This window comes from Balaenoptera physalus (assembly GCF_965194825.1).
Source record: "Balaenoptera physalus genome assembly, chromosome: 11".
In the NCBI taxonomy this organism is placed as follows: domain Eukaryota; kingdom Metazoa; phylum Chordata; class Mammalia; order Artiodactyla; family Balaenopteridae; genus Balaenoptera; species Balaenoptera physalus.
In genome coordinates, this window is record NC_138896.1 from 68406605 (window position 1) to 68417886 (window position 11282).

Consider the following 11282-nt stretch of genomic DNA (forward strand, 5'->3'; position numbering starts at 1 on the left):
AGACTGCACTATAGTGTAAACATAACTTTATAGGCAAAAAATTCGTGTGACTCACTTTATTGCAGTAGTCTGGAACCAAACCTGCAGTATCTCCAAGATGTGCCTCTGTGTGTGTGTGTATTCAATTATAATATAACTGAATCTGTTATTTTTTTCTCCCCTTTACAGTGAGTACTTTCTGTCCTATTCAATAAATCTTTGTCTACTCCAAGGTCATGAAAATGTTCTTAGTTTTTCTTATAAAAGCTTTATTGTTTTATCTTTCACCTTTACATCTGCAGTCCATTTGGTATGTGTATGGTGAGAGGTAGGGATCCGGATTCATTTTTGGATATCTGGTTGACTAAGCATCATTTTACATTTTATTTTTTTAATTTATTTTTTTATTGAGGTATCATTCATTTACAGTATTATATTAGTTTCAGGTGTACAACATAGTGATTCAGTATTTTTATACGTTATACTCCATTTAAAGTTATTATAAAATATTGGCTATATTCCCTGAGCGCTACAATATATCCTTGTACCTTATTTATTTCATTCATAGTAGTTCATGCCTCTTAATCCCCTACCTCTTTCTAGCCCCTCTCCCCTTCCCTCTCCCCAGCATCATTTTTTTTTTTTTCTGGCCACGTGGCATGCGGGATATTAGTCCCCTGACCAGGGATCGAAGCCGGGTCCCCTGCAGTGGAAGCGCGGAGTCTTAGCCACTGGACCACCAGGGAAGTCCCTCCCTAGCATCCTTTTTTAAAAGACCTCCTTTCCTCACTGCACTGTGTCACCTGTACACTTTTGGCAGGGCTGACAGGGAGCTTAGGCATAGCATGACTTCATCTCGTGAGGCACAGGGATTCCAACTCAGGAAAAAGAAGTTATCATCCTTCCTTTCAGTTAGTGGGAATTTTAATTGTGCTTCTGCTTCTAGGATACCAAGGGTTCGTGTTCTGGAAGATGAAGAGGGCTTGAAGGACATTGAACTGTCTGACGACCCCTATGACTGCATCCAGCTAAGTGTGGAGAATGTCCCCTGTATCGTCACCCTGTGCAAAGTATGAGCTTATATCTCATGGTTTTTGTCTTCCCTGTGGATCTCCTTCAACCCCAACCCGTTGAGGTTACCTAATAGATTGAGAAGTTATAGTTTCACAACCCATATAGAAGTAGTCTTAACCCAAATCAAATAATTTTGTTATATTAGAGACCACTACCACGAGCAGCTCTTTCTTTTCTTTTTAACTGGAAGATAATGGCTCTGGTCCCAGGAGCACACGAGTGGGTTCATAGTAACAGTAGCCAGAGTTTGCTAAGCTCCTTCTACCTACCAGGCATTTCACCAAAACACCCTGAATGCATATTTCCTTTAATTCTCTCAACTCTATGGTGTCTACGCTGCTTGAGTAGTAAAAGGGTGGTTGAAAGGTGGACACTGTCCCCTCTGTGGCCCTAATGTCCACATCTATGAAATAAGGGGGTTGGAGCAGGGCCTGGGTGTCTAATACATCAAGTGTGGTTTTTACATTAGCACTGAGGCCTGTGGAGTGTAACACCTGGCTGATGCTGATGTGTGACTGGCACCTCCCAAGGCTGTGCAAAGAGGTCTGTTTTGGCTGAGACTGTCGCTGATTCCACGCAGGATTCGTTATATAAAAATCAGACTGAACCGGTCAGGTTTAATTCCACCAGAATCGCTTCACCCAGGCTCTGGTGAAGCATTGGGACAACCGGAACCACCTGCCCTTGACTCATTCTTGAGCATGTCCCTTAGCATGGGCCCTCTTTTTTTTTTTTTTTAATTAATTAATTAATTTATTTATTTATTTATTTTTGGTTGTGCTGGGTCTTCGTTTCTGTGCGAGGGCTTTCTCTAGTTGCGGCGAGCGGGGGCCACTCTTCATCGCGGTGCGCGGGCCCCTCACCATCGCGGCCCCTCTTACTGCGGAGCACAGGCTCCAGACGCACAGGCTCAGTAGCTGTGGCTCACGGGCCCAGCTGCTCCGTGGCATGTGGGATCCTCCCAGACCAGGGCTCGAACCCGTGTCCTGTGCATTGGCAGGCGGATTCCCAACCACTGCACCACCAGGGAAGCCCCAGCATGGGCCCTCTTGATTCATCTTTGTCCTCAGTGAAACTTCCAGGGGCCTGTTAGAAACCCCCTGGTTGGCCTCTGACTTGGAAGGTCTCTGAATTATAATTCCAACCACCCTTCCCCCTACCCCATATTTCCATTTCATGCTTCTGTTACACTGCTTACACAGTAGCCTGCGATAGAGTGATCGAACGGTACTTCAAATATTTTCCATATGAGCAGAAACTAAAATAAGACCTAAATGGGAGATACAGGTTCTTTGCTGGTGTAGATATTCCCTCCACGAGGCTCTCAAAAGTGGGGATCTGGGATGTGCGTTGCCCACGCACGTGCACTGCTGCCTGACTTTGCAGATCGGCTATCGGCACGTGGTGGATGCTACTCTTCAGGAGGAGGCCTGCTCCTTGGCCAGCTTGCTGGTGTCCGTGACCAGCAAGGGAGTCGTGACATGCATGAGGAAAGCGGGAAAGGGCAGCCTGGACCCAGAGAGCATCTTCGAGATGATGGAGGTGAGACTGGTTCTAGGCAGGTGCTTGGACCTGGCTGGGAGTGCTGGCTGCCTCCTGCCCCCTTGGTCACACTGTGGGAATTCTCCCCATTGACCCCCTTCATCCCAGGCTTGGGGCTTGGAGAGCAGCTGGTATGAGCCAGATGTCGCTGAGCTAGCTGAGGTGAGGGCTCTGGACCAGGAAGTAGCGACCTGCTCATAAGAGTCTCTTATCCTCTCCCTCTCTCATCCTCAGTTCCACATTTCTGAATGAGAATATTGGACTGAGAAGGTGAAGAGTCACTTGTAACTCCAAAATCCCAAGTTTCTGTGATTTGATGAGGGAATTGAAATCCTGGCTGACTGCTTCCTGTCCCTTGAAGGGAGTGAGCAGAGGTGGAGCCAGGGGGCTGAAGGATGGCCATCTCCCCATTCTTCGTGGGTCTGGAAGTGTTTAAGTGGAGATGAATAGGAAAGGTGGGAAATCCTCTCGATTGGCAGATTGCTCCCCTCAGGTCTCCTCGGGCCTGGCAGCACCACTAGGGTGCTTTCCAGCTGCTCTGTACTGATTGGTCGACAGGTCTGTCCCCCACATTGGCCTGGAAGCCCCTCTGCGGCAGGGACCAGGTCCTGCTGACCTGTGTCTTTCCAGACCTTCCTTCCCTCGTGTCCACCTCGACTTTCCAGAAGTCTTTGAGGACTTTGAGACTGACAGACTGACTGACTGACTGACTGAATTGCCAGGAACAGAGTTAGCTAGCCCCAGTTTTTTGCTTTAGGTAACCACTGCCTCACAACACATGCCCAGAGGTCATCTATACTCTTCTTTCATTTCTAGAAATAGTGACTTCTCACTGAAGACTCTAAGCACTTAATGTCTGTTTTTATTTTTGTCATCTTACTTGGAAGCAAAAAATTGGCCTTGTGTATAGTGTTGAGGGCCCAAGCACAAGCTCTGAAGACAGACTGCCCAGGTTGCAAATGAGGGCTCTGGGCCACAGTTCCCTCATCTGCAAATGGGGATAACAACAGTAGTAGTGCCTGCTGCTGCGGGTGTTGTGAGGGGTGGGCAGGCTGAGTGGAGGGGAAGCACGTGTCAGAGCGTCTGACGCGTCGTCAGTTTGCAGTAAGTGTCAGCTCCTACTCTGTGCCCCATTGAGCACCCTGAGTTCAGGTGGCTCCAACTGTGCATGGCAACAAGGGTTCTTCTTAAACAAAAGCTCTTAAAAAGCTTTATAATAAGTTCTACCAAAGGCCTCTAGATGAGTGGCTCTCAAATCTTGTTTTCAAAGGAACTCCCCCCTCATCCCCCCCCAGGAGAGTTTGATGAGAATTGCCGTATCTAAACAACAACAAAAACAGTAAATAGTTAACGTTTATTGTGTGCTTACTACGTGTCAGACCCTGTTTTTAGTGCTTTAAATAATATCGTGTCATTTACTCCTCAACAACCCTGTGAGGAAACTGTTGTTACCCTTATTTTTATAGACGAGGAATTAAGGCACGTAGAGAATAAGGAACTTGCCTACAGGCTTCACAGCTTGTAAATGCGGGAGCTAGGATTCAAACCTGGACTGTGTGCCTCCAGTCAGGAGCTATTTTAACCTCATAAACCAGGTCGGCCGTGGATGGGTGGGAGAACCAGAGTGCTGTCCAGTGAGCTGGGCTTCACCCTCCCCTGGGGCTCAGGAATGAGGTCTGCAGACCTTGCTCAGAGGGACCATGGCCCTGAGGCCCTGTCTCACCCTTTGTCTCGCACGGGGAGGCAGCATTCTGGAGATGCCGCTCGTGGTAAAGCTTAGAAACTCAGGTTGTTGTGCGGCTGCCACCCCCAACCTCTGCAGTCTCTTTCCTGCAAGTCCAGGTTCAGACTTCTCAAGTCCTGGTGTCCTGTCTGTCTCATCTCCTCTTCTCCTCTCCCTGCCTTCATTCACATGAATAATCAGTTCCCCTACTCGATCAACTTGGACATTTTTTCTTTTTTCTAATGTCATGATAAAAATCTTTCCAAAGTCACTTTGGACCTTAACCCTGACTTCGCATTTCATAGAACTGATCACTCCCCAGCCTATAGACTGAGATCTTCTCTTCGTACCAGTTTTCAGTAATTCTTGGAGTCTCATCCCTTGTTATAGTCAGGGGTCAGGGGAGAAGGCACACAGCCCTAGGGAGAATCCACCTATGACTAGGAGGACTGGGGTGGGGGTCAAGGCCTGGGTGCCTTTCTCCCTGACATTGTTGGGAATGGAACCAGTGGCACAGGTGAAACTAAAACTGCTATGGGAGCGTGGAAGGCTTGATGAAGAGACTTGCAGTTGGTTCACTGTATTCTTAAAACGATTCATGGGACAGAAAAACAGTTGCCTAAAGAAAGATTTTTGTTGTATAGTTGGGGTTTTTTTGCCAGGGCCCCCTTCTTTCTGCTGTGTAGGAAATCTTGTGGGTCGTCTGACCTCTTGATCTGTCTTGATTCCGACATTTCACGCCTTTAGCATCTCTGCACGTCAGTAACGTCAAAGACTCTGTCCGGGTATTGACTCTGGTCCTCCCTGAGCAGGTCCCCTTTGGTGGCAGGTGAATTAGAAACTGCTTATTAACATGGGTCCTCAGCACCATCTGTTCCTTCATCAGACAGATTTTTGGATTCTCTGTGGCCTCCCCATGCCTTCTCACTGCAGCACAGTGGCTGTAACCAAGACCTGATTGGGTTGACAGTTTTGCTGCTTCTAGTGGCAGCAGCTAAGGACTGAGGCAGCCTTTGTTGCTTGCTGCTTTGGGGTTTGCCTTCTTCTTCTTTTCTTTTTTTTTTTCCTTTTTCAAAATGGAAGTTTTTCCAGAATGCAACTACTATGTAGTTGGGGTTTGGGGTTTGTTTTTATATTGACTTGTTAATTAAATGAAAGTCCTGTAAGGCAGATGGAACGCGTGCAGCTTTACAATGGCTAGCTGGCGGGGAGCTTCTCTTGGTCAGAGTGTGTGTGCCTCACAAGCGGGCCTGTGCCCTCTTCCATCCCTTCTCTGTCCTGCAGACCAGCAAGCGTGTGGGCAAGGTGCTGCACACCTCCCTGCAGAGCGTTCTACACAAGGAGGAAAGCCTGGGGCCCAAGAGACAGAAAGTTGGATTCCTGGGATGATTTGCACATCAACCCCCAACTGCCACGTGTTTGTTTTCTACTTTTCCTTTTAAGCTGAAGTCTGTATACATTTTTCTTAACTATTATGAATTTAAGGCAACATTTGTACATGTAAAATTAAAGTCTGTTTTCTGGTCTGGCTTGATATGGCTAGAATTCCTCAGCTGTAAGCCAAGATGCCATTCGGTGACACCTCAGAGAGTCTGACCCTTGTCTAGTGAATGACAACTAAGTCCAGAGGTCTGCTCCAATGCGAGGGCTCTGGTCACAGGCCTCCCCAGGGAGACTTATCACCTGCCACAGGAGATCAGAACAACAACATCAAGAGCTAGCAGAAAAGTGGTTCAAAGGAAATGTTTATGATATGTATATTGTCAATATTTCTCCCCTGTAGAGCCTTCAAAATAAGAATCACACACAAAAAATAAATTCGCCTCGTGTATTTGGGGGCTTCTTGGTAGGGGAGGTGGAGGAGGCGCTCTGCTCCAGGTACAGACCCAGGGCTTCTGCCTGGCTGGTGAGCCTTCCCGAGTTTTGGGGGAAGCCCAGTTCTTGCTTCTTGCCCTCCAAGAGATTCCCAACCTAGCTCCCCTAGAGTCTGGGGCTTAACATGTACTTTGGTCCTTAGCCAACCTTTCTTATCACTCTTGTTTGGAACTTGCTTTGTGTTTTATAGCCACTCCCTGGTGTTTTGTAAGATTTCCATGTTTTATCAGCATTAAGAGGGCTGCTTTAGAGATGTTGTCATTTGATTACTCAGCTCACCTTCCTACTCTGGGGACAGAAGAGAGGCCATTCTCAATGGCGCCAGAAGGCTTTTTCTATAGGCCTGTGTTCTACTCACAGTGCAGTGTGTTGGAATTAAGTCTATTCATGGGTTGAGCAGTCTCTATTTTTTCTCCAGGGGAACTGAAACTCCCCAGTCAATCTTAAAGAGATCCCTGGGGAAGGAGCTGATTCATGAAAGAGCGTATTTCAGCCATGGCATTTACTCTGTGCATTTCAGTTAGACAAATAGAGTAAGGAGTTAGGAAGTTATTGCCTAATGCAAAGAACATAATGTGAGCTGAAGCCCTTAAGGACTGACTCCAGAGGTCCTGGCGTGGGCATCTCCTCCCGGCATGGCCAGGTATGTCCTGTGGAGAGAAGCAGCTGCCTAGACTTGGACCTGGAGCTGCTGCCCTGTTGAGAGAACAGCCTGGGTTCTCTTTTTTCTTTATTTTTTTCCCAGTGATTGTCCTTACAGGCGCCATGACAGTGCTCCCAGGGAGGCAGCAGTCAGCCTGTTTCTCTTCCCCTGCCCCTGGTTGACTGACCGTGCTGGAACATTAACAGTGGGACTGCACAGATTCAACTAGAATGTGAATAAAGTTTAGAAACCTTCAGTTTTGATGATTAAAGACATCAGATAGTTGAGACAGACAGGTGAGGCCTTCCCAGGCCAGTTGTACAACAGCTACCCAACTGGGCCTGCTGGCTAAGCATTTATGGTGCAAATGAAGGGGAGAAGTAGATGTTAGCATCTGTGTCTACCACCCCATCCATACCTTTCCTTGAAGGCCACCCTACCTGGAAGAAGCGTACATCACAAATGAAACAAAATACCAAATGAGCAAGGTCTCTCCAGAAGAGGCATTATTAGAATTGTCTGATGGTTGCAGCTCTCAGAATAAGAGAAAACTGAAGGCAGAGACTGGCAAAGACTTGGAAAAATATTGTCCTGGGGAAATCCACTGCTTCATCCAGCAGAACCAGAGCTGTCTTTAGTGGCCATTAAATAAATGTCAGGGAGAAAAACTAAAGTCAGCCAAAAGGCAATCAACAGCTTGTGGGTGGGGAGGGTAAGGGTGGGCATAGAAGGAATGAAATGTTATAGAATATTCAAATTGGTTTTATTGTTTCTGTGATTCCTTGGTCTCTCAAACTGTGTAAATTCAAGCCTGCAAAACACATGAATTTAGAATACTGACAGCAGTTTGCATCTTGCTCAATAAACTGCCAGTCGAGCATAAATCTGTGCTATTCAAAACTTTTTGGAAATAATCTGGCAGTGGATATTTAAAGTCTTAAAAATTTCATGCCCACTGACCTAAAACTCCACTTCTGGAAATGTAACCAAAGGAGAGTAAAAACATGAAGTATAAAGAAGTTCATGCCAGTATCACTGCTTGTGCAAGAATGGCAGAGCTGCAAAGGAGCCTGAAGGTGCATCCTTGGCAGGTTCCTTTGCCAGAGACAGGGCTTTCCTCAGGAAGAAAGGGACTCTGACCTGGGATAAAGACAGGATCTTGGTCCCTCATTTTCCCCGGAACACTTTAGGCAGGCAGAAGAAGCCCCCACCCCTAGCTAAAGGACAGCAGCCATTTCCCAAAAGAAACACTATACCAGTTCCCATGCAAGGACCATACTGAGGCAGATGTCTCACGAGGTGATACTTGTCAACCTCTGCCCCACCTTCCCTCATTGGCTCCAGACCCATAACTAGGCTCTGATTACAGCCCATCCTGAGCAGGGAAATGCAGTCCCTGCCATGGGAAGAAAGATATTACTCATCAAAATAATTGCAAGACCTGGCTTGGCAGGTACCAAGGAAACAGAGGTGGGAGTGGATCTGAGGGTGTTGGACCAGGGCCAGGGCTGAAAATGGGGTTTAATGTCCTAGCAAGGAGGTCTGAAGCTGTCCTAATTCACTGCTGGGATAGCCCCTGAAGTTGGACCTGGCCAGCACCTGAAGTAAATGAGGAGGAGATACCAGAATTGAATAAACTGAAAAAGCAACAATGCTTCTTAGATCTGTAAGAGAAGTGAGGTCACAGGGCAACCACTGCTCCCCAAATCAGAGAGACCAACAGGCAAATCCAGAGAAATTAATATAGCTATATGAAGCTTACTTTAAATATGAGACATATAGATTAAAAGTATCAATAAATGGAGGAAGAAAGATAAACCATGGTAACATTAATCAAAAGAAAGCTAGAGCAGCTATATTAATTTCGGACAGACAAGACTTCAGAGCAAGGAAAGTTATCAGGAATAAAGAGGAACATTACATAATGATAAAGGGGTCAGTTATCCAGGAGGACATAAAAGTCTGTAATGTGTATATGCCTAACAACAGAGCATTAAAATACATGAGGTAGGACTTCCCTACTGGTGCAGTGGTTAAGAATCCGCCTGCCAATGCAGGGGACACAGGTTCTATCCCTGGTCCGGGAAGATCCCACATGCCGCGGAGCAACTAAGCCCACGCACCACAACTACTGAGCCTGCGCTCTAAAGCCTGCGAGCCACAACTGTTGAGCTCGTGTGCCGCAACTACTGAGCCCGCGTGCTGCAACTACTAGGCACAGGTGCACCTAGAGCTCGTGCTCTGCAACAAGAAGCCACTGCAATGAGAAGCCCACACACCATAATGAAGAGTAGCCCTGCTCGCCACAACTAGAGAAAGCCCACGCATAGCAACAAAGACCCAACGCAGACAAGAAAAAAAAATGTTTAAAAAAAAAAATACATGAGGTAAAACCTGATAGAACAGCAAGAAGAAATACATGAATCCACTATCATAACTGGAGATGTCAACACCCCTCTATCAGAAATGGACAGATGGAGCAGGCAGGAAATAGGTAAGGACATATTTGGACTCACCAACACCATCAATCAACTGGACATAATGGACATCTATAGACTGCTGCATCCATCAACAGCTGGATACACACATGGAACATTCACCAAGAAAGACCACATTCTGGACCATAAAATGCACCTTAACAAATTTAATAAAACAAATCACAATGATCTGCTCTCAGAACACAATAGAATTAAACTAGAAATCAATTACAGAAAGATAGCCAGAAAATCCCAAAACACTTGGAGATTAAACAACACACTTCTAAATAACACCTGGGTCAAAGAAGATATCTCAAGTGAAATTACGTATTTTGAACTAAATGAAAACGAAAACACAACTTATCAAAATTTGTGGGTTGTAGCAATAGCAGTGCTTAGAAGGACATTTATAGCCTTGAATACATGTATTAGAAAAGAAGAAAGATCTAAAATCAATCATCTAAGCTTCCACCTTAGGAAACCAGAAGAGCAAATTAAATCCAAAGTAAGCAGAGGAAAAGAAATAATAAAAATTAGAGCAGGGCTTCCCTGGTGGCGCGGTGGTTGAGAATCTGCCTGCCAATGCAGGGGACACGGGTTCGAGCCCTGGTCTGGGAAGATCCCACATGCCACGGAGCAACTAGGCCCGTGAGCCACAACTACTGAGCCTGCGCGTCTGGAGCCTGTGCTCCGCAACAAGAAAGGCCGCGATAATGAGAGGCCCGCGCACCGTGATTAAGAGTGGCCCCCGCTTGCCGCAACTAGAGAAAGCCCTTGCACAGAAATGAAGACCCAACACAGCCAAAAATAAAAAATAAAATAAATAAATAAAAATAAAGGAATTCCTTAAAAAAAAAATTAGAGCAATATAGATATCAATGAAATTGAAATCAGAAAATCAATGAAATCAAAAGCTTGTTCTCTGAAAAATTCCAGAGAAGGGAGAGAGCTTTAGAAGGGAGCAGTCTGTCACCAGTCATTTCATTCCCTGGGGGCATCTGCAGATTCTGGACATGGGCTCTACGAGGAGTTCCATGGGGGGAAAAAGAGAAACCAGCAAAACTTAACTAGTGAGGTTGCGCAGGGCTAGTGCGATAATTTGGAAACTTCAGGATCCCTAAATGCACAACTGGGTTTATATTTGTTGAATTTTAAGGCCATTTGTGGAGGGGTGGAGGGACAGGTGTCAAAAAGGCAGATGGAAATCTATCGTATCCTACAAAACTAATCAGATTTTCTATTTCTTCCTGTGTGAGCTATTACAGCTGAAGACATCAGGTGAGTGCAAAACGGCCACACGCCCAGCTTACTCTTCCCAAATTTACAAGTCAGGTCATCTACTGTCTCAGCCCTGGAGTGGAAGGAGTAAAGCGGTGGACAGAGGCCATGGATCTCTGAGGGCCGTGCAGCTTCTCTCACCAGTCCTCCTTTCCCACACCTTTGCAGGTGGCCCAGCTGCCTCACACACAGGATCTCCACATGCTCCTTACAAGAATCCCACTGTGTAGGCAGAGATTATTGCCCTATTTTATGAAAGCGGAATCTGGGTCTTGAATAACTTGCCCCAGAAGACACAAGTGCCAGGTGTCTGAGCTCCATTTAGAATCCAGGAGTCCCAGTTCTCTTTCCACTAGGATACTGCTGACCTTTAGGGACAAAACAACAAGGAATGTGGCCCCATGGAGCCAAGAACTTGTCTAGGTGGGGTATTGCCTCCCCCAGTACTGTGTGCCCCAGGGCCTGGCACACAAGGACAGAGGCAATACTTGTTGAATGAATGACAACAAGGTTGTCAAAAAGGGTTCAAAAAGGAGCAAATGACTTTCCTAATGACGGTCACTGAGACCATGGTAACAGGCCATTTGTCTTTGGTTCTGACTAAGGGCCAAGACTGCCCTTGCAATATTCTTGGAGATGTGCACCCTGGATGTTCTTACCTTTGAGGAGAGTGTGGAAATTCTCTGCTCCA

At 46.3% G+C, this 11282-nt stretch overlaps 1 protein-coding gene across 3 annotated transcripts in view; it reads left to right on the forward strand.

Moving 5' to 3' along the window:
- EXOSC7 (exosome component 7) overlaps nucleotides 1-5852 on the forward strand; it is a 29644-nt gene extending 23792 nt beyond the window's left edge. For all 3 annotated transcript variants that reach the window (XM_082413910.1, XM_082413911.1, XM_082413912.1), the window contains exons 6-8: nucleotides 926-1049; nucleotides 2440-2595; nucleotides 5603-5852. In XM_082413910.1, coding sequence (XP_082270036.1) covers nucleotides 926-1049; nucleotides 2440-2595; nucleotides 5603-5707 — 385 coding nt within the window. In that variant the 3' untranslated portion in view covers nucleotides 5708-5852. The remainder of the gene's footprint in view (nucleotides 1-925; nucleotides 1050-2439; nucleotides 2596-5602) is intronic.
- The last annotated feature ends 5430 nt before the right edge of the window (nucleotides 5853-11282 follow it).